This window comes from Heptranchias perlo, chromosome 6 (genome assembly GCF_035084215.1).
Source record: "Heptranchias perlo isolate sHepPer1 chromosome 6, sHepPer1.hap1, whole genome shotgun sequence".
NCBI lineage: Eukaryota > Metazoa > Chordata > Chondrichthyes > Hexanchiformes > Hexanchidae > Heptranchias > Heptranchias perlo.
In genome coordinates, this window is record NC_090330.1 from 87,382,021 (window position 1) to 87,406,147 (window position 24,127).

At 43.6% G+C, this 24,127-nt stretch overlaps 1 protein-coding gene across 1 annotated transcript in view; it reads right to left on the reverse strand.

Moving 5' to 3' along the window:
- Positions 1-24,127, reverse strand: part of gpc5a (glypican 5a) — a 1,114,293-nt gene that overhangs the window by 493,365 nt on the left and 596,801 nt on the right. Inside the window, exon 6 of the mRNA XM_067986491.1 lies at positions 23,673-23,793. Within this exon, the coding sequence (XP_067842592.1) occupies positions 23,673-23,793 (121 nt within the window). The remainder of the gene's footprint in view (positions 1-23,672; positions 23,794-24,127) is intronic.

The window sequence follows — 24,127 nt, forward strand, 5'->3', positions numbered from 1 at the left end:
AACACATGTACGCTGATGACACCCAGCACCTCTTTCGACCCCGCTACTGTCTCTGATTTCTATATGGTTCTATGTTTAGATTTTCTAACTGTCAACAAAACATAGGTGATAATTAGAGGCTTTCTGTTCGCTTCAAAAACTGTTTTGAAAAATTAACTCAAATTAGAAAGAGGAAAGACACTGTCTCTCTCAACTTAACATCCTTTCATAAGTATAAAGATCACAAAACAAAAGTTATAACGTGTATTCAGTACAGTACATGTTTTCGGATAATGGCGTTGAGGGGCAGCATGTAGATGAGAAAGCTCTTCTGCTCTAATAAAAACAGCTCCAATGTTTCATATCTTTTTTGAATTTGTACTTCCTCATATCATGCAGTATCTTTTTTGCTCACTCTCACATGCATAGGCATATACACATATGCACACGCAGCCTGTTCTAAAACAAAATTGTACACAAAACTTTGGAAATAAGTCCGCTAGCTTTTCTTCAAATAATTTTCAAAAGCAAAACGGAGCAGAAACTGCTAGAACCTACAAAGAAAAATATTCTAGCATTTCATCTGACTACATAGTATGGATGCATCTTGGGAATTTTGGTACACTACAAAGGCTCAGGCTACAAAATCTACCTTCAGCTTACAGAGTTACATCTACCTAGTACAAAGAAAGATGGTAGTGGTTGTTGGAGGCCAATCATCTCAGCCCCAGGACGTTGCTGCAGGAGTTCCTTAGGGCAGTGTCCTAGGCCCAACCATCTTCAGCTGCTTCATCAATGACCTTCCCTCCATCATAAGGTCAGAAATGGGGATGTTCGCTGATGATTGCACAGTGTTCAGTTGCATTCGTAACCCCTCAGATAATGAAGCAGTCCGTGCCCGCATGCAGCAAAACCTAGACAAATTCCAGGCTTGGGCTGATATGTGGCAAGTAACATTCACGCCAGACAAGTGCCAGGCAATGACCATCTCCAACAAGAGAGTTTAACCACCTCCCCTTGACATTCAACGACATTACCATCACTGAATCCCCCACCATCAACATCCTGGGGGGTCACCATTGACCAGAAACTTAACTGGACCAGCCACATAAATACTGTGGTTACAAGAGCAGGTCAGAGGCTGGGTATTCTGTGGCAAGTGACTCACCTCCTGACTCCCCAAAGCCTTTCCACTATCTACTAGGCACAAGTCAGGAGTGTGATGGAATACTCTCCACTTGCCTGGATGAGTGCAGCTCCAACAACACTCAAGAAGCTCGACACCATCCAGGACAAAGCAGCCTGCTTGATTGGTACCGCATCCACCACCCTAAACATTCACTCCCCTCACCATCGGCACACCGTGGCTGCAGTGTGTACCATCTACAGGATGCATTGCAGCAACTCGCCAAGGCTTCTTCGACAGCACCTCCACCACCTAGAAGTACAAGGGCAGCAGACACATGGGAACAACACCACCTGCATGTTCCCCTCCAAGTCACACACCATCCCGACTTGGAAATGTATCGCCGTTCCTTCATCGTCGCTGGGTCAAAATCCTGGAACTCCCTTCCTAACAGCACTTTGGGAGAACCTTCACCACACGGACTGCAGCGGTTCAAGGCAGCGGCTCACCATCACCTTCTCAAGGACAATTAGGGGTGGGCAATAAATGCTGGCCTTGCCAGTGACGCCCACATCCCATGAACGAATAAAAAAAGTTAAAATATTAAGTACAAACCCAAGCTATTAGGTCAGGCTGAGTTCTTCAAGTAGAAACTTTAATGAAGGCTTTAGAAAATATAAGACCATTCAATGGATAAATTTAATTATGGGGCCAATTTTAGTCATTACCACCTTGTTTATGCCTAACATTGGGGTTGTATTGGAAGCAAAATCACATAATAAACTGAACCACTGAATTACTGCACTGCTGGAGGTCTGCCTGTTCCACATTGTAGGTTGAACTCAATTTAAGCAGGCAGAGTTCTAATGGTAACAGGCTGGGATCCTGATTAATATATGCAAATTAGAGTCAAATGTTCAGGACCCTGAATCCATTTTTGACTATCTGCATTGCTACCACCAGCTCCTCCCATAAACCATGGGCGGTACAAATTGGGGAAGTAGCCACATCTAATGGTATTTAAGGGATCCTTAGCTTAAGTCAGGGAAAGCTGGGAACAGGTGCGTAACTCATTTTTACTGTAGTCACTTGTACGTTTTCAGCCTTAAAGGCTTCCAATCCTTTATCTCCTTCTTGCTATAGGTGCACAAAATTCAAACTTCTGCTCCATTTTTCACTCCCAAAGCATCCAACTCTCCCCTTTAAGGTTCTCCTGTAGGCCCATCAAGAGTTGCTGCCCCGACGGATTCCTGGTCACCCAATCAGCAAACTGCCCATAAGTGCGATTAGCGCTGGCAGCTCACCTGTTGAGTGTAAATGAGGCCCGCCCATGTAAATTGATTGGGTGGTTGGAATGGACCAACTAATATAAGCTCCACACAAAAATTGACCCCCATATTATTTTGAAACACATAACTTGTTCAAAACCATATTTAGAACCATAGAAATTTCAGTTGCCCAAAATTATGAATAATTTGTGGGAAAGAGATAATACTGAGCCACCTAGAGGCTTAACAGGTCAGTGTTGTCATTTAACATTGGCACTCCTGTTAGGGCGTTATCCAGTAGCGTTGTCGGGAACATTACAGGTAAGTGTGGACATTTTAATATTGGAACTCCCATGGAAAATGAAAATATATGCACAGGAGTTTTCAATAGCACATGCAACTTATGTAAGAATATTATATCAAAAATGGTGAATGGGCCATAACATTCATTTTCAAAATGCATTGAAAACTCCTATGTCAGGCTTTATCAACAGGTTTCAAAATTTACCTGCACTACCTATTGGACCTATAGATGGCACTCTTCATTGGCATTTACAGTGTTTATTGCCTGTCATGGAAAAATGTGAGGGTTTCGCACGGAATCACAATGGGCCGAATTTTGCTGTGAATAGCAAATGAATGGGACTAGTCGTTCGTTAGAAAGTCTATGGGCAAATGCAAGTGTATGAACTTTTGCACGGCAAGTTACTGTCAACAGGACAGGCATTCAGCACGGCGCCCTCTACAGGGCATCTGAAATCTGTGTGTCTCCTTAACCAATCAGATTGAAGAATTGTTAATAACAACGCAGCGACTGAACCAGGAAGTGTAAGTTAGAATAGTGAATACAATGTCAAATCAGGTACAGAAAGCAAAGTAAAGAAAGGGAAAGGAAGATTCAATTAAGAGACTGAAATAAAAGAGGCAGAAAGCAAAAGTAAAAAAAAATTTTTAAATGTCTAACAATAATTAAAAGTTCCTGACATTTACCTGAGGAAGGAAGAAGCCTCCGAAAGCTTGTAAATTTCAAATAAAATCGTTGGACTATAACTTGGTGTTGTAAAATTGTTTACAATTGTCAACCCCAGTCCATCACCGGCATCTCCACATAATAATTAAAAGCTAAAGGAACGAGACTCCACACTTGTAAAAGTTAATTTTCAGTGCCAGAGAAGTATTTAGGCAGTAATGAAGACTTACCACGTTGTTAAAAGGGTACTTCGACTTGAAATGACTTGACATCATTTTTGGGCAAGTTTAGTCCATATCTGCGACGTCAGTACAGGAACTTCATGCCGTTCAATACATTAGAACAGGGAGCCAGCCGTTTTAGCGGAGCTTTTGGAGCAGCATCGCATCTCGGACAGCAACTTCCGGATTTCCGCGTGGAACCGTGCATGTGCGGTCGCCGGAAGTTGCTTTCAACTTTGCACCTAAATATAAGTGAGCGCTGTTAGCCTCACCATTATTTTCACAGCAAAATCCGGCCCATTATGTGGCTCTGCAACAACGTGCAATCACTGACTGCGATCTAGACTATGACTTGTCATCTCAGGAACACACTTGTTGTCATAATTATAAGAATATTTGTAAATCAAACTTCATAACACACTGCAGAGACCAGAGCTAAAAGAAAGTCATTCTAATCGCCATCACCCGATTATCGGCCCATCTTTTCACCATTGTCTCTTCTTTCCTGAGATGGCAGTTTTTAGTCCTCCCAACTAGAAATCCATTTTCTGCCACAAATCCCCAGACAATTCCCTCAACTTTCATGAAAACAATCCAAAACTCTTACAATCATGTCAACATTGCCCAGAAATCTCCTAATCACACAAGAAACATTTGGAAAATCGGACATTGGAGATTAACACTGTGCGCATTATTTATCAGGCACTAGAGTAAACAATATCGCATCCTTTGCCCCCCTGGCTCTCACTGTAAAAATAATCCAATTTCCCCAACCCCTACTGAGCAGATAACCACTGTCTGTGGGAATGATGTCTGACAACTCCACTTCATTGAGCAGGTAACGGGCGTGTGGGAATGCAGACTAGAAAATCCTCTTTCCTAAGCATTAGTCAGAAAGTCCCAATCCTTCCTCACTGAGTTTGCTGCCTTCTGCATCTCCACCACCCTCCCATGTCCTGTCCTGATTCAATTCCCCCTTCCTTTTGGCTCCCATTCTCCTTCCTCCCCTCCCCCTCCTTCTAACCTTGCTTATCGGAGTACAATATTTGTTCTTGACTAGCCAAATACAACGCCACAGGAGATCCACTCAGAGAGGGAGGAAAAAACAGCTGAGATTGGGAGAGAATTAAACTACTGAAAAGTGCTCAATTCTAAGTGTTAAATAGTTAAATAACTGCAACAGCTACACCAATAATTACATACAAGATAATAAGAGCTTAATGGGATTTTCTCCATTAAACCACAATTAGACTGGTTCAGTTAATCATTATATGTAATTACTGCATACTTATTTGTTCCTGCTAGCTTCTAAATGGTGTGAATGGTATGAATGCCATTGCAGATTTCTTTTCTAATGAATTATGTAATAATACTAATGTAAAATAAATATTTCTTAAGTAATATTACATAACAGCTCAAGAAAAATATTAAAGCTATCAAATAGTGTATTTATAAATTGAGAGAATATGAATTGGCAGATACCTACATCATTTTGCTTTGCTATTTTCCCACAAGAGTGTGAAAACCATTGTGCAAATAATGACAAAATTAAGTCTATATGAATGAACAGCAGTTCTATGAATTCCAATGCATCACTCATATCAACTCTCACTACTGAAGTCCTGATCCACACACTTTTTGAGTAGAAGGCAATCAGTTATCCATTTGTAATGATTTACTGAGAATTCTTTATCTGCATTCAGTGTAACAAGAATAGCAATTCCAGTTAAATTCTACCTTCCTCTGATCCGCCTGAAATGATTTCACATGTATTAACAAATAGGATAATTTTATAAAAAGCAGAGTTGCATTACCAAATCAGAACTGAATTGATGCCCACTATATAGAACTCAATTGTGTTCTTTATCATGTGATTTTAATCAAAATAATATGGAACTGATGTACCTGTTCCGGAGGCTTATGTACCTTTTCAATGTCCAAGACAGGCTGGTAAATTGTAAAATAACAGTAGGAGGTTGACAACATAGCTCTCTTCATGTAAAAGAAATGTCTAATAGCAGGAGAGATGGAATTAGATTGTACATACTGCAAATAGAAAGAATGCACCATCAGATTGAACCAGAGCAGGCAGCCATGGAGGATGTTTTAATCAGAGCCAGCATTGGCTGATTCAAAAATCAATGGTCAGAAAGCCTTAATCTAAAATGGATGATGAAATCTATCAACCACAGCACTGAACTATTTACATTCTTTCCCTTTTCCATATGTACAATCAAATTGCAGCTTACTTGTTTTTAAACTTAAGGGTTAATGCACCACTTACTACAATGGTCACAGTAAGTAGTATCATGGCTATAAAATGTGTAGAAATATCTTCCTGCAGTTCCTACCATCATAATAAATAAAATGCTAATATTTCAATGATTGAGTCCCTATTGTGTTAATTTCTATTCAATTTGAAGGTAAATTAGCAGTTCATGATTGAACCTGGGGAGTTCAAGGGACAACTCAGAGCAGTGGCACAGGAGATTCACTAACAACAGGAAGGATAAACGGAAGGGATCTCGTGGAGATTAAAACTTAAACTTAGACGTTCCTAACCTGTACTACCCAATTTTTTGGGCAGTATCTCAAGAACTGGATGTGGAAAATGAGCATAAGTTCCAACTTGCCCCACCAGAAATATGCCAGGTTTGCATTCCAATGCATTTTTCGATTGGTGGGACCAGTGATAGTTGCCTCAAATGGGTGGGCTCTTAATTTTGATATAAATTAGTGTCCCGTTGGTCCTGCATGCTATCTCCCATTCTTCTGACATGGAGAACACTTGACATTAAGAAAGTCCATTTCAAATGGGCTTCTAGACTCGTTGAGCAGCGATATGTATTCTGGAGATTATGAAAAAGACATTGTAATACAAAGGCAAGAGTATTTCTCAACCATTTTTCTTGTTTTTTTCCTGTAGACACTTAGGCTCTCAAGAGGCTTTGTGCTAAATGATGTAAATTATTTATTCCCTATGTCCCCCACACACCATTACTGTCACCAATGGGTTTCCCAGTGGGAATCTCCTATCCAAAATGTTTGGAAGAAGCGGAGGCCCTACAGAGGCAGCTGGACGAAAGATGCTCTGTGCCCACTCACCAGTACCCACACAACCACATCTGCAAACAGAGGTGAAAATATCCCACTTCAGCAAATAACGAGTGCTGGTGGAAATTCCTCTTCCTAAAGGAAGATGGAATTGCAGAGCCCCATTGGCATCACTAAAATATGTGAATGCCTGATAAACCATAATGTTACTTCTTCCTCACAAGCATCCCAATCACAGTATGGCATGCTTTCCAAGAAGGTGATCAAGAGCCACTATGCCTGATTGGCTGCACGAACCAAAATATATCCAACCATTTCTGCCGGCTGTGACACACCGACCTGATAATTGTCATAGAGAACTGGTTTCTCAGGGTCTGGGTCGGCAAGGAAGCAGCTACAGCGCTATGTCAGTAGCTACAAGGACATCTGCATCTACCATGCAGCATAGCACTGGCACAGTAGTGACTGTAATGGTTGGCTGTGGCCTGAAACGCATCATCTCTTTGTAGGCACCACTGTCACAAAGGAACATTTGTGGAGCAAAACCTCCACTTCAGCAGCCATGCAAACAGGAAATCCGGTTCTGAGCTGTTTCCTCCCTTTCCTGCAGAATCATGCCTGGGTCTTGGGTTTCCTTTCCTTTCATTTTTGCTCATCTTCCCTTCCCTTCAGACTAGGTTTAAAATGCTTTCTAAGCCTCTCCAAAACTTTTCAGAATTTTTGTCCAACAATTCCTTTTAATTGTCCCCAACCCTTTTGTCATGTTTTGAAATTTTTTGACCATTTTTCCACATGGAGAATTTGAAAATGTTGGATTTTTAAAGAAAAGTTATTCATACACAATTTTTTTAAAAGCCCTGAGATGGTTAAAATGCTAATGAGCTAGGCACTGAAGTTATTTCATGAAGTTGTAAGACTAAATACAATAAACAATTTATTAACCTCTCTTGGTATAGACAAACATCTCGCAATATATTTGTTGGGAAGCCCCTGGTTCTGGGCCCGAGGCAGGAGTTGTCTTGACATTGGCCTTTCCCTCTCTCATTGTGAACATAATGATAAAATAGGGACTAAACACACACAATAATAGTTAGGTTTTTAAACAGGAATCTGCTAAAGTAGGCTTTCAACCAGATTCAGAATGTCAGTATGCACAAGGGTAGATAGAAGTTATTTTATTTAAGTCAAGCAAGTCCACTGTTGTGGAGAAGCATAGTACCATACAGCACAGAAGGAGGCCATTCAGCCCATTGTGTCAATGCTAGCTCTTTGAACGAGCTATACAATTAGTCCCACTCCTTTGCTCTTTCCCCATAGCCCTGTAAATTCTTTCCCTTCAAGGAGTTATCCAATTCCCTTTTGAAAGTTACCACTGAATCTGCTTCCACAACTCTTTCAGGCAGTGCATTCCAGATCACAACAACTTGCTGCGTCAAAAAATGTTACTTCATGTTGCCTCTGGCTCGTTTGTCAGTCACCTTAAAACTGTGTGCTCTGGTTACCGACTCTTCTGCACTAGAAATAGTTTCTCCTTATTTACTCTTATCAAAACCGTTAATGATTTTGAACACTTCCATCAAATCTGCTCTTAATCTTCTCTGCTCTAAGGAGAACAACCACAGCTTCTCCAGTCTCTCCACATAACTGAAATCCCTCATCTCTGGTACCATTCTAGTAAATCACTTCTGCGCCCTCTCCAAGGCCTTGATATCCTTCCTAAAGTGTGGGGCCCAGTATTGAACACAATACTCCAGCTGAGGCCCAACCAGTGTTTTATAAAGGTTTAGCATCATTTCCTTGATTTTGTACTCTATGCCTCTATTAATAAAGCCGGGGAATCCCATATGCTTTTTTAACAGCCTTCTCAACTTGTCCTGCCACCGTCAAAGATTTGTGTAGATATACCCCCAGGTCTCTCTGTTCCTGCACTCCCTTTAAAATTGTACCTTTTAGTTATATTGCTTCTTCTCATTCTTCCTACCAAAATGTATCACTTCACACTTCTCTGCGTTAAATTTCATCTACCGCCTGCCATCTTCAAAGCTGAGATAGATCATTTTTTGGACTCTAGAGGAATCAAGGGATATAGGGATCGGGCAGGAAAGTGGAGTTGAGGTTGAAGATCAGCCATGATCTGATTGATTGGTGGAGAAGGCTCAAGGGGATGTATGGCCTACTTCTGCTCCTTTTTCTTATGTTCTTACGTATCTGCCTATTTCACTAGTCTGTCTATGTCCTCCTGAAGTCTGTTTCGATCCTCTACATTGTTTACTACATTTCCGAGTGTTGTGTCATCTACAGACTTTGAAATTATACCCTGTATACCCAAGTCCAGGTCATTAATATATAACAAAAAGAGCAGCGACCCCTGGGGAATACCACTGTATACTTCCCTCCAGTCTGAAAAACAACCGTTCACCACTACTCTCTGCTTTCTGTCCCTCAGCCAATTTTGTATCCAAGCTGGCACTGTCCCTTTAATGTTGCTAACAATGTGGCTTTAATGTTGCTAACTAGTCTATTACGTCGTACTTTATCAAATGCCTTTTGAATGTCCATATACATAACATCAACCACGCCACCCTCATCAACCGTTTCCGTTACTTCATCAAAGAACTCAATCAAGTTAGTCAAACACAATTTTCCTTAACCAAATCCGTGTTGATTTTCATTTAATAGCCCATATTTTTCCAAGTGACAATTAATTTAGTCCAGAGTTATTTTCTCGAAAAGTTTCCCCACCACCGACGTTAGGCTGACTTTTTAAAAAATTCGTTCATGGGATGTGGGCGTCACTGGCAAGGCCAGCATTTATTGCCCATCCCTAATTGCCTTTAAGAAGGTGGTGGTGAGCTGCCTTCTTGAACCGCTGCAGTCCGTGTGGTGAAGGTTCTCCCAAAGTGCTGTTAGGTAGGGAGTTCCAGGATTTTGACCCAGCGACGATGAAGGAACGGTAATATATTTCCAAGTTGGGATGGTGTGTGACTTGGAGGGGAACGTGCAGGTGGTATTGTTCCCATGTGCCTGCTGCCCTTGTCCTTCTAGGTGGTAGAGTCATGGGTTAGGGAGGTGCTGTCAAAGAAGCCTTGGCGAATTGTTGCATTGCATCCTGTGGATGGTACACACTGCAGCCACTGTGCGCCGGTGGTGAAGGGAGTGAATGTTTAGGGTGCTGGATGGGGTGCCAATCAAGTGGGATGCTTTGTCCTGGAGGGTGTCGAGCTTCTTGAGTGTTGTTGGAGCTGCACTCATCCAGGCAAGTGGAGAGTATTCCATCACACTCCTGACTTGTGCCTTGTAGATGGTGGAAAGGCTTTGGGGAGGCAGGTGAGTCACTCACCACAGAATACCCAGCCTCTGACCTGCTCTCGTAGCCACAGTATTTATATGGCTGCTCCAGTTAAGTTTCTGGTCAATGGTGACCCCCAGGATGTTCATGGTTGGGGGTTCGGCATTGGAATGCCGTTGAATGTCAAGGGGAGGTGGTTAGACTCTCTCTTGTTGGAGATGGTCATTGCCTGGCACTTGTCTGGCGCGAATGTTACTTGCCACTTATCAACCCAAGCCTGGATGTTGTCCAGGTCTTGCTGCATGCGGGCACGGACTGCTTCATTATCTGAGGGGTTGCGAATGGAATGGAACACTGTGCAGTCATCAGCGAACATCCCCATTTCTGACCTTATGATGGAGGGAAGGTCATTCATGAAGCAGCTGAAGATGGTTGGGCCTAGGACACTGCCCTGAGGAACTCCTGCAGCAATGTCCTGGGGCTGAGAAGATTGACCTCCAACAACTACTACCATCTTCCTTTGTGCTGGGTATGACTCCAGCCACTGGAGAGTTTTCCCCCTGATTTCCATTGACTTCAATTTTACTAGGGCTCCTTGGTGCCACACTCGGTCAAATGCTGCCTTGATATCAAGGGCAGTCACTCTCACCTCACCTCTGGAATTCAGCTCTTTTGTCCATGTTTGGACCAAGGCTGTAATGAGGTCTGGAGCCGAGTGGTCCTGGCGGAACCCAAGCTGAGCATCGGTGAGCAGGTTATTGGTGAGTAAGTGCCGTTTGATAGCGCTGTCGACAACACCTTCCATCACTTTGCTGATGATTGAGAGTAGACTGATGGGGCGGTAATTGGCCGGATTGGATTTGTCCTGCTTTTTGTGGACAGGACATACCTGGGCAATTTTCCACATTGTCGGGTAGATGCCAGTGTTTAGCTATACTGGAACAGCTTGGCTGGAGGCACAGCTAGTTCTGGAGCACAAGTCTTCAGCACTACAGCCGGGATGTTGTCGGGGCCCGTAGCCTTTGTATCCAGTGCACTCAGCCGTTTCTTGATATCACGTGGAGTGAATCGAATTGGCTGAAGACTGGCTTCTGTGATGGTGGGGATATTGGAAGGAGGCCGAGATGGATCATCTACTCGGCACTTGGGGCTGATGATGGCTGCAAACGCTTCAGCCTTGTCTTTTGCACTCACGTGCTGGACTCCGCCATCATTGAGGATGGGGATGTTTACAGAGCCTCCTCCTCCCGTTAGTTGTTTAATTGTCCACTACCATTCACGATTGGATGTGGCAGAACTGCAGAGCTTGGATCTGACTGGCCTGTAATTGCCGGGTTTATTCCTCTCCCCTTTTTTGAACAGGGGCATAACATTTGCAATCCTCCAGTCCTCCGGCACTGCCCCCATATCTAACGAGGATTGGAAGATTGTGGCCAAGAGCCTCTGCAATTTCCACCCTTACTTCCCTCAGTAACCTAGGATGCTTCCCATCTGGACTGGGTGACTTTTCTACTTTGAGTATGCTTTTATATTATTATGTGAAGATAAGTTGTGCTGATTGAAAGAATTTCATCATAACTGTTGTTCACTTGCTATCTCAGGAATAAAACAGTTCAGTGTTTTGCCACGTTCGAGAGGGGGAAGCCCGGGGATGGGGAGGCCCGAGGCTTCCTTGTGAGGCCTGAAGGAACATTCCTTCTCCTCGCCAACAAAGAGGCAAAGTTTTAAAACTTTCCTTGGTCTCACTGGCCAGTCGGCTTCTCCCGCCATGTTGCTGGTACCGGGCAGCAGACAGCGAGGCACTCCCCGTATTGAAGTAAAGATTAGGTCACGGTGCTGATGACATCATCGGGCTGCAACTTAGGAATCTTAAGTAGGCTCCTGCCTGCTTTTAGCGGGAGCCTCATCCAGGGCCTGTTTCTGTGGAGCCAGGATTCGGAGAAGCAGTGCCCTTCCCACTCTACTGCAGGGCACTGCCAGCCTGCGATCACTTCTCCTGTTGTGCCCTCTCCCCTAGGAATTACCTGAGAGTCACTGCCAGAGAAGTAAACTTAACAAATTCAATCCAGCCACACGGGCGAGCTGCCTCTGGAGGCATGACAGGTACTGTCAGCTCGCCATGATTATTACAATAAAGCCCTGTTGAGCCTCAGGTCTTCCAGTTCGGGCGCATGCTCGAAGTGTCATTAGTTATGTGCCCCAAATGGGCCATAACAAATTTCTACCCCCATTTTTCCATTACGAATATGCATCACCGTACATTTATCCACATTATAATTCATTTGTTGTTTCTTTCAGACAAATCCCATATTGATGCTGCTGGTCTACTATAAACCCAATTTAGAGGAGGTCTGAATAAAGAAAAATGTAGGAGTAGTGCAATCAACATGCACATTGCTACAAATAAAACCTACATGGCAAATCGTTAACAGAATAATTTGGATTTATTTATTGGTAATGTTTTGAAAACAAACTGGAATTTTATTGATTTGAAACGCAATGCTTGCAAGTATGGAGGTAATAGGCTTTTGATTGATTTAGTCAACTTGAGTTAGACTTTGAACATAAAAATGGGAATTAATCAGCAAGTGCTGATTTAAGACCATGTCACACTATAGATTACCATTTTTTCTTATTATTGTTCAGCTATTAGGGTGGTGATAGGTTATTTGAAAGGTTATGAATGATGGCAAAGATGCTGCAGTGTAATCTTGAGGATGTAATACATTCATTATTTTCAGTATCTAAAATATGGTGGCTTAGATTTTGTACATTATAGAGGGTTAGTGTTTCAGTTTTGAGTTTGTGTTGCGTACTTGAAATTTCTGATTTATATCTCTCACCACCTCTCATAGCCATTCTCCAATAATGTGTCTCACTTCAAGACAACAGGGGTTATGTTGGATAACCCCCAAAACCAGGCGCAGGGGTCGCGGTGCGCGATTAACCCGCACTCGGTCGTTGAGATGCAGACAGCACGTAACATTTGTGCTGCCTGGTGATTTCTATGATTGCTGCGTGCAGCCAGCCCTACCTGCGATGTTGAGTGGCTGCTTACCAGCAGGGGTCCCAGATATCGCGAGTGGCTAGCACCACTTAAAGGCAGCCTGCACCTCGTATAGGAAAGGTGCATTGTGGCTGCAGGAAGTGGTGGAAGTCAATTGGGATGTGAATCTGTGCTGCAATATAGTGAAGCATGGTGATGATGGGACCTCTGGAATTTTTAATGAGCAACAACTAGGCTGCTCAACATTTGCAGGACTCTGATATTTGCAAAATATAAGGCACGGGTCCACACAGAGTCTGAACGGAGATACGTAAAACACAGATGCAAGTCCCATCCCTATGTTTACAAAGAATTGAGTTATTTTAAAACGTCGAATAAAGGTTGCACACTACTAAATCCCACATCCTCCAATCTGCACGCCAGACTTCACCAATCTGCCAATCTGAGTTTGTACCAGGCCTGCGAGAGGGCATGCACCTAGGTTCTCTGATAATATACTAGAGGTGTTAGTGCAAGAGGTGGACAGAAGGATTATCCGCGGGGGGGTGGGGCACAAGAGGCCCACCAGACATATGCTCCCGAGGCAGTGGGAGGCAATAGGGGATGAAGTCAATGCCAGGCGCGTAGCACCACAAACATGGTGCAGAAAGAAGTTCAATGCTTTGACACGAGTGGACAAGGTGAGTGAGGTCAATTGTCAAGTGGCATCTCCTACCCAACTGCACCACTAGCTGCATCCACTGCTCTGTGCACTACACCACCCGTCAATCAGATGCTTCCTCTCACCCTCACACATTTACCACTGTTGCAAGCCGCACACCCGCAACTCACAGGTCACACATATTGGCAGCGATTCAACCATGACAGGTACATCACCCAAACATCTTCCAGGATACTTACCAACTCACTTTTTTGCAGGAAAAGGTGACAAACAACAGGAGGCAGCAAGTGGCAGTGGCTCCATGGAACATGAACCTGCTGACCCCTCTCAGGATGACAGCATTCCTGTCCCACCCCTGCCACTCCGTCAGTGCCCTTACTGTTGCCTGTCAGCTAGCCAGCTCACTCCCTGTCGAATATTGAAACTTTATCTAGGAACATAGGAAGATAGGAATTGGAGTAGGCCATTTAGCCCCTCGAGCCTGTTCCGCCATTCAATGAGATCATGGTTGATCTGTGACCTAACTCCACATATCCGCCTTGGCCCCATAGCCCTTAATAACTTTGTTTAACAAAAATCTGTCGATCTCAGATTTAAAATTAACAATTGAGCTAGCATCAACTGCCGTTTGCGGAAGAAATGTTTCCTACCTTCAATCCTGCAAGTCTTGGCTCTAATTTTTATGCTATGTCTCCTAGCCCTAGTATTCAGGTATAGGAGACCTCCAAAAATAGGTACAAATGCATCAGTAGCCAGAAGCAATAATCCAGCAACTAACCTGTAACTCCTGCATGATCCCTTCTTTCCTTTCAAGTGGAGGTGTTGGGCAGGTGGTGTGGTGGAGAAAGGAGCCACTAACAGCTGCAGGATGCATTTGGGTATGGTTACAGGGAAATATGGCCCTCAGCAGCTTCCTTCCCATCCCCTTCCCTGATAGTGCTTCTCATCAGCCCCTCTCTCCCACTGTATCTCCTACCCATTCATTATCCCCCTATTTCCTCACCTTCTTACCACTTCCTCATTTCTATTACTATCCCTAACTCTTCCCTTTTGAACTTTCTGCTCAATCCTTGCATCTTCTCCTCCCACTTGCTCCACTGTCACTCAGCTCGCCTTTAAATTTCAATCCACTCTCCCCCACTTCCAATTGCACCCCCCCCCCCCAATTATGGATGACAAGAAGCCAGAGGCTCTTTCACCCTCAACCTGTTTCCCTCCTCCCCTTTTTTCCTATTTGTTTCCCTCAAAGAAGCTTTGTTTGTTTAAAAATTGAAATGAGAAAAGATACTGGCCCTGATATTAACACAGAGATGGGAACGGAGCGGGTGGGGGGGCGATAGTGGGCAACGGACGTGCAACATTGCGGGACAGGTAGGAATGGCCGATTTGCACGGGGATGCCTCATTATAATATAACTTCTGGGTTTCGCGTCTCCAATCCGCTGAGCCGGCGTTAAGCGGACCTGCATGATGAGATCTCCCCTCGACTACTTAAAGGCCCAGTTCAGAGATGAAATGGAGGAGGAGGTTTGTAGGATTGAATTGGCAAAGAAGAAGCAGGAAGTTGAACCAGGAGTGCGAGAAGAGGAAAGGCTGACCCACGCTTCTCAGATGCATCTCTGGATGTGCTGCTGGGGCAAGAAGGAGGTGCTATTCCTAGCCAGTGGCAAAAAGAAGCCTGCTGCTACCACTAAGAAGGCTTGGCTGGAGGTGGCAGATGAGGTCAGCAGCAGGAGTGTGACCCCTAGGTCATGGATTCAGTGCCATAAGCAGTTCAATGACCCGACTAGGTCAGGAAAGGTGAGCATACAGCTATATTCACCCAGATCCTGCACTGCACTCCCTCTCACTTTGTCCTGTCCGTCCTATTCCAGTCACATCACTCCTCATTCCCATATAACTCTTATCACGACCAATTGGACCAACTCAATGCACCTCCTGTCACCCTCACTCCCTTGGCATGCTCATCTTTTGTTTCCTCCCTCTGCCAGTGACTGCAATCCTCATCTCATCTCACACAACCTCAGCCACCCTCAACCACTCTCATCACACATCCTGAAATGGCACCGTTACCACAATCCTCAAAGGCATGCCACTCAAGCTCCTTATACATGTGCCTGATTCTCACCTTCACCGTTTGCACTGCATCCATTGGATGTACGCGTTCCTCAGAGCCACTCAAAGGTATGTCGCACTAACCTTGTGGGAGGAGAGAGCGCAGAATGCCAGGGAGAAGGCGAGGAGTAGTGGAGGGCTGCAGGATATTGTTGAAGTTTCCCCAGCAGAGGAGGAGGCATTTGAGATAAACAGCATCTTAAGCTCCCTCAGCGTTGGTGATGGTGAGGCTGGTGGTCCAGTGGAAAAGGTTGACAACATTAATCTTTCATACCCACATCTCCCACAAAGCAGATTCACCTTCAGTGGACCTCATGACCATGACAACTCTAATGAAGTGTTTCATGTGCAGATCAGCATTCTCAAAGTGCCATCATTTAATATTATCCCTTTCTTCCAGGGCCATCACATAAAGACCAAGAGGCATTGATGAAAGCGGATGAAGACTCCTCAGAGGAACTAATACTTGCTGAGGATGCACCGTCATATGACATAGGGCAACAGCACAGATACCAGCATCTCAGTTGGGCCTTGTAGACAGGTATATGGGACTGCATTTAGTTATTCTCACTGCACAAGTGAGCAAGAGCAGAGAATGGTGGAATAGTGAACCTCTTTTTAAGGTTGCAGCCAAGCTGAACATTGATGAAGCAGAAGCCCTTGCAGTTCACAAATGCCCCTGGCTGGGCTGGGGGTGGGGTGCTCTGATTGCCACATACATGCAATCTTTGGCGCCCCGCACCTGTGGGAAGCTTGCCTGAGATGCGAACCCCAATGTTCACTCTGTCTGACTGTCTTTATCACACGTAAACATTGCATATCTATTGGCCCTGGAAAATAATCCATCTGTCACCTACCTGATACATTTGTGAGCTGCCAAATGTGACACCCTTGAAATGTCTCCTGTCGCAGCCTGGAAGGAGCCGGAAGCAAAGAAATTCAGGGCGATGGTTACTTCAATTGCTATTGGCATGGCATGGCCTCCAGGTCCAGCTGGCAGAAGATCTTCCTCTGGTAGGCTGCAGAGGTCAGCGACCACTTGCCATGTCATCCAGAGCCTCCTAAAGCACTGCGCCTCTGGCAGGTCAAGGAACCTGAGCCTCTGCCTGTTCACCCTATTGGGTGGGTATGGCCTTCTGCGAGCACGGGCACTATGTTACCACCTTCTCTGCTGCCCACCTGCAGCACCTTCCTCAGTTCACTCTTGGTGCTGGTGCTCCTCTTCTGCCTCCTCTTCATCAGTCCAGATAACTGCAGCAATGGCAGCATTCATAATGGACCAACTTTAATCTCAAAGTCACTATCTCAAGCCAAGTACTGTAACAAAACTGTAGCCCACAAGGAACTGAGGAAGCACCTTTCATAATTCTGTTCTACTTATTACATTGCTGTGTCACACATTTTTCACCCAATATTTAATATTTTACATTTGCCTGTACGAAATTCCATTAGTCATATGTCTTGTCCCATTGATCTAAGTCTTTCTGCAAATCTTTAACTGCATCTGCTATGTCTACTGTTCTCTATACTTAGCGTTGTCTGAAAATTTGAGAACCTTACAATTGGTTACAGTACCTAGTCCATTTACATAGATTAGAAATAGAAATACAAATACTGAACCCTGTAACACTTCATCTCACACTACACACAACTCTGACACTATGGGCATAATTTTAGCCCGGAGCCAGGAAGGGGGCAGGGGGTGGAATTCCTGACGGGAAATCCCGAAGTCCTTTGGGTTTCCCAGATGTCCTTACGATATTGACGTAAGGACGTTGTTTTTTTTCCTTTTTTGCCAGTTTCCCGCCTGCCAACCTGATTGTCAGGCTGGCTCTCAGTCAAATGTGAGAAGAGCCAAGAAGCGGACATGATCAGGTATGTGTTAGATGGGGGGGGAGGGGGTGTCACCGGGTTTGGGGGGGGGTGGGTGCAGTCAGTCATCGGGGGGGGGTGGGTCAATCATCGAGGGGGGGGTCGGAGATCGTGGCGGGGGGATCAGAGATCGTGGCGGGGGGGAAGGGGGTTGCTGCAGGTAGGCTTCTTGGCCCTGGGGGATGCACTCCTGCTCCTCCGGACCCACAAGCTGTACTATAAAGGCACTTACCTGCTGTTTTGGGCCTTCTTGCCTCCTCTCAAGTGGCATGAAGTAGAAGGCCCGGGAATCCTGGCCCCAGGAGATAAAATCAAAAAAGCTTTGAAAATGTAGGCCCGCTGCCTCCTTAAAAACTGTTAATGCCCAACCCGCCTCCTGAGAGCGGGCTGGTTGCCTGGCCCTCGTCCCGCCCCCGTGAAAACTGGAAAGGAGTAGGTTGGAGGCAGGTTTAAGATTTTTGCAATTGTTACTGCCCCCCCGCCCCCAACCCACCCGTTTTTCCAGACTAAAATTGTGCCCTACACTTGTCGCATACTCTCTGTTTTCTACTTTAACCACCCTCTCATCCAGTGCTATGTTTTTCTCTTGATTTTCATTTGTTTTGGTTTAATTACAAGTCTTTAGGATTCAATTTTAACCCTAGTTGCCCAGTTTCCACCGGGCAGGTAAGCAGTTAAAATTGACTGGGTGACTTACCCGCCAATGTCCCGCCTGTATCCCGTCATCATCAATTTTTAATCTGCTCTTCTCGTTAGTGTCAGCTGCCAACTCCAGGTCCTCCCGCAGTAACTCCCACTGATGGGGAGTAACCAGGGGTACAAACCTGTCTCCAGGTGACATCACAAAGGAGCTAGGAGCCAATCACAACAGCAGCCAGGAACTATGTCACAAACCAGCTGAAGCCCCTCCCACTTGAGCTATTATAGGGTCACATGGCCAGGCTCTGCTCCTAATATTTAGCCTCACTGCCATGACCATGGGTTGTATAATCATCCTGTCTCCGATCCCGCTCCTGTCCTCCAAAGGTGAGATCTCACTATTCAATGGCTCCCATATCCACATTTGGTTTATACACCCAAAGTCTACCTCTCTATATCAGGCAGTGTTGTCTTCCCCTTGCTTTGGCTGTGAGAGGCAGTTTGAGGGAATGGCGCTGGGATGAGGCAGGGATATTACAAACTCCTCTGTGTTCTCAAACCAGTCTATTCCCTGTAACACGAGGAGGCTTTAGGGTCATCATGTGGCGGGACCATCAGCAGTAATAAAGGGAGGGGGCTTAGGGACATTAATAGATAACACAGGTTCAATGCAGAGTAAAGCTCCCTCTATAATGTCCCAGCTCAGATATTGCATGCATTGTATGAAGAGTAAAGCTCCCTTTATAATGTCCCAGCTCAGTTACAGCAATAGTTTATATGGAGAATAAAGCTCCCTCGATAATGTCCCAGCTCAGATACTGCATGCAATGTATGAAGAGTAAAGGTCCCCGCTTGAACCCAGTGGGTCCTTCTTTAAATATACAAATTGGAGTCTGATTACATTGTCATTTTAACTCCAGTCTGAGTGGGGATGCCTCTATGACTTTCCCATTAGGTAAAGTCAAGTGAGATGAGGATCAGAGTCCTTTCAGTAAGGGTTTTTACTTTCCTTTGTGGGGTCAGGAAGAGCAGGATATTGTCCCCACACTGACTTTTGTGCCATGGCCAGCTGCTGCTTCCCATTCATTCTGGGCAGGAAGTCAACTGGCCGCATGTTAATAAGCGGTTAAAATCGCTGTGAACTCATTCTGTTGCACCCGCTGGAAACGATTGGCAGTTAAAATCGCACAGCCCCACCCCCATAGATTTTTTTAAAAATGAATTTAGCTTGCATTTAACATGAATCAGTCAGTCAATCCAAAACAGGAGAAATCACTAGGGATGTACAACCATATTAAAATATTTTTTTCTTGTTCCATATGACCTCCCCTTGTCCCACACTATATTTAGTATCTCATGTAACCCCATGTCTTATTTTGAAACAAGTAATTTAATTAGCATCATGTTATGAAGATATGCAAAACAGAGATATCAATTTATATTTTAAGACTCGGCAATTTGTTACACAGCTAGGCCAGCAACCAGATACAGTGTGTTAACAAGTTTTCATATGGTTCTATATATTTGTGTCACACCATTTCATTATCAACAAAAAATGTTCTTCCTGTCTTTAGTGTTTTGGAATCTCTTGGGAGTTGTTGTAATTGACATGGAAACCAACTTGCTTGAAGGAAAATTAAAAGTGTTCCTACCAATTGGCTGAGACTTTTAGCTGACCTAATGGATGTCTCTGGTAAAGTTTTAAAAAATGTATTAGATCTGTACCTTTACAACAAAAAATCACTAATGTTAGTGATTTCAAGGACTTTCCACCAGTCATTTGCAGTGCGTCATTGGGTGAAGGTGTGCAAGAGATGACAAAATTTAAATTTCAGGTAAGTTTTTTTGCATATGCACAAAAAAGATGTGAAAGATGGTGGAAGTTGTAATCGTTTTGTGGCTTACTTTCAAGGCAGCAAGCATTCCAAGCAAACATAAGCAAAAAGTGTGTGGGCCTGCAGCAGGCAAAAATAAATTATGTTATCGATCTGGGTCTTACCAGCTGCAGCACTGAAATGTCTCAGCAAATGCTGACATGTGGTATGAAGTCTGAATTACCATTATGGTGTTGAGTGTACTGAGGGTATTGAAGTTCAGAGCCATGGAGTAGGGGACGGAAGTGGCGTCAATTTGCACTGATCATTTCCCAATCTGATCCACGTGTTGCTGAGACTGTGGGGGTAATTTTTAACTGCTGGCCTCCTGTTTCTTGCTTGAAAAACAAGCAGCCGGCAGCTGATAATCGTTGGGGGGGGGGGGGGGGCGGGGGCGGGGGGGTGCGGTGTGTGGTACCTTGGACGCCCAAGGCCCATCTGATCCAATTTGCAGGCAGCCCTGTAAATGGATGAACAGCACACCCACCTGTTTTGGGAAGTGGACTGTTCAATTATGCAAATTGGGGTCCTATGCCATTGAAGGACCCTGACTGCAATTTGTAGGTACAAAGGAATACTGGTGACCATTCCAGAAAAGGACCCCAAATGTTTTCATCTTTTATTTTCATGGGGCCTGAAGGAGCAGGATTGCTCCAGGCCTTGCCTGTTAGCTGGCTTAGTGTAGTAGCCAGCCAATTTTTCGCCCTCCCACAACTGCTTTGGGCAAGCAGCACAGCCACTTTGTCGACTTTGCACCCATTTTGGTTGGAAGTTGAAGACTCCCCACGGCGTTTCCTTGTAAATGGAAGGGAAAATAATTGGAGCGAGTTACACTTTGGCAGTCTTAAGTGCCTCTTGGTGGCTTGCTTTAGGGCTCATTGGCAGCATACTAAGAGTAGGTCATCTGCCCATTTCCCCATCTCAACACTGAAAAAATGGAAGAACAAGGGAGGAGGTTGCATCAGTTCCAGATTACCTCAATGCTTTCTCCATCACCTTTTAAATTGGTATAGTCAGTGCTTTTGACATAGTTGCTTTTGGGACCGTGGTAAAATGTCTGATACTTGATTTACTGTCTGAACTCCAACTCTTACGCTGCTTGTGTTTTGAAAGCAGACTGGGCTCTAATGCTTTGTTTGTAAAGCACAGAAGATTGATTCATGCTATTCTTTTTCCAGGATTATGTTCCAGTAATTTAAACATTCATAGCCTAACCTCTTTAAGAGCTTGGAATAAGTATTGCACCAGGAAAATTAAATGATTTGGAAAGACAGGGTAGACAATGGATGTTAGTTGTGAAAGACAAAATGACCGACTGTGCAGTATTTAAAACTGGCTGACAAGGACCCACACAAGCAAAAAATGGCCTATTCAAATCATCCAGGGAGAAAGAGGGAGGGCGGATTTGATGATATGATGGAACAGCTAAAGCAAATAAATTGGAGGAGGTTGTTGAATAACATTTCAGTAGAAGACAAGTGGAACACCTTTAAAGGTATAATGTTGGATGTATGATACTTGACCTTAAATGAATTAACAAATTAAAAAACTGTGTTAAAGAGGAGAAATAGCCTATGCAAATCCTGCAGGGAGAAGAGGTCACTGGGATGAATTTACAAAAATGCATAAAAAATTTAAAAGGGCGATCAGAGGGGAAAGAGACCTGGAAAAAGCTATAACACCTAAGGCTAAGTATAACAGTAACAAAAATTATTTCTATACCACAACAGAAAGAGTGCAGTCAGGTGTAAACCATAAAAAATGCAAATAAACTTAAAGTGAGGATGAATACAAAATAGTAAATACCCTAAGTAAAATCAATGACTTCACCATATATGAGATGGAAGTTCGAGACAGGCTAAATGGGTTCAGCAAATAAATCCTCAGGAATAGATGATATTTATCCCAGAGTGCTGGGAAAAAAACTCGGGAAGAGATTTGTAAGGCTCTAGCCACATTATGAGGCAGCCGATGGACACAGGGAAGGCACCAGAAGATTGGAGACAGACTAATGTGGTGCCCATGTTCAAAAAGGGTGACAAAACAAACACAAATGCGTTAGTCTTACTTCCATTCCATATAAAATAATGGAATTGATTACCAGGAGTGAACTTGAGGATCATCTATACAACAATAACCTAGGTAACAGCAGTCAACATGGCTTCAGAAGGGGAAGATCCTGCCTGACCAACCTAAGTGACAGCCCAAGTGGATTGTGACAAGCCCTATGGTGTAGTGTGCCTCGACTTCCAAAAGGCTTTTGATAATATTTGACCAAAAACACTATTAATTAAACTCAAAGTTGTGGGGATTCAGTGCAAACCATGGAAATGGATAAGAAACTGGCTGTAGGGTAGGAAACAACGAGTTGAAGGAGGTATGTCAGTGTGGGGATACCGCAAGGCTCAATGCTGGGTTCACTGCTGTTTCTAATTTACATCAACTACCTAGATTCATAAACTCAATGGAAAGTGGTCAAATTTGTAGATGATACCAAACTAGGAGGGGTGGTGGAATCAGAGGAGGCAACTCAGAAATTACAGAATCAGTTGTACAAAATATGCAAATAGACAGAGCAATGGGAAATGAAAGTTAATACAGACAAGTGCAATTTGATACACAGAGGAAGGAAAAATAGACAATGCATGTATTTCATGAATGGTGTTGAAACAGCTAAGGATGGAGTTGAAAGAGACCTAGGAGACTTAGTGGACTCAATGCTAAATATGTCAGAGAGCCATGAGACTAATTCCTCATGTCAAGGGTATGAGTTATGAGGAAAGACAGGAGAAACTTGGACTTTTCAACCTGGAAAGGAGGCATTTTTCAGAGGTATATAAGTTTCTTAAAGGTATATAGAAAGTTGACCTGTAATATTAACTTTCAATTAAACTGTTTGAATAGAACTAGGGGGCGCAGGTTCAAACTAGTAAAAGGTAATTTTAGGACTGATATCAGAAAATTCTTCTTCACACAAAAGTGATCAACATGTGGAATGGACTTCCAGATACAGCAGTAGAGGCAAAAATCCAGGAATCATTTAAGAAACAATTGGATGCTACAATGGGGCGATATCAGGATCTCTCTGGATGGATGAATAAAAATGGACCAAATGGCCTTCCCATCTGTAATTAGCTTGTGATCTTGTGAAGAGCAAGACCAAAGAAAAGTGAGCTAAGAATTGGAGAGAGGGAGAAAAGAGGTGACCTGGCAATGTCAGTTGTTTCTTGATTGACCACAAATTCCAGAGCAGTACTAATAAGAAAGATGATACCATTACATTTTATTTATGGTCTGTGAGTGAGAGAATTAACTTATTTATGTGAGTTACCCCTATAGCTCTAACAGACTTAAACAATATCAGATGTCAGCTTAAAAGAGGAAAAAATAGATTCATACTTTTAATGAAGGTTTACCATTCTCAGGTTTTACATTCATATATTTCCTATATCCATGGACAAAAAGAGAATCAATAATATAGTATTTTCTCTTTATTTTGTGTGTTCTTCAACCCCTTTCCAGTAATAGTGTATGCAGCTGTCTGAGCTCTGAATGACTGCACCGCAGTGCCTTGTCGCAATGGGACAGTCTTGCTTACCTGATTGATGTGCTTCAGTTTATCAATGATCTGATTTATGACTGGGTCAGTTCCTTTCACTTTCACCTCTGGGTTGCTCGACTGGGCTTTGATGCCATTGCCAACTACTTGATGTGTATAACTGAAATCAATAAAAATGAACTGTTCAGTTCAAATGCAGCATTTAATTAGACAATTAAATCATTCAACACATGATTAGAAATGTGGATGTTACAATACATTAATTTCAGGTTTTTAAAAACAAATTCGAATTGCACCTTTATTGAACTCTGGATGCAACTACTGCATTTTGTCATGATGCTATGTGACAATTTGTGTAGAATTCAGTCATTTTGAGCTATGAAGAAAACATGCAGCCAACTAATTAATGAACACTAAATTGTTCAGTTGACTGCACCTATATTGAAGAAGTAGGTGTCCTGGTATTTAGGATGAGAAAGACAAAAAAACTTGGC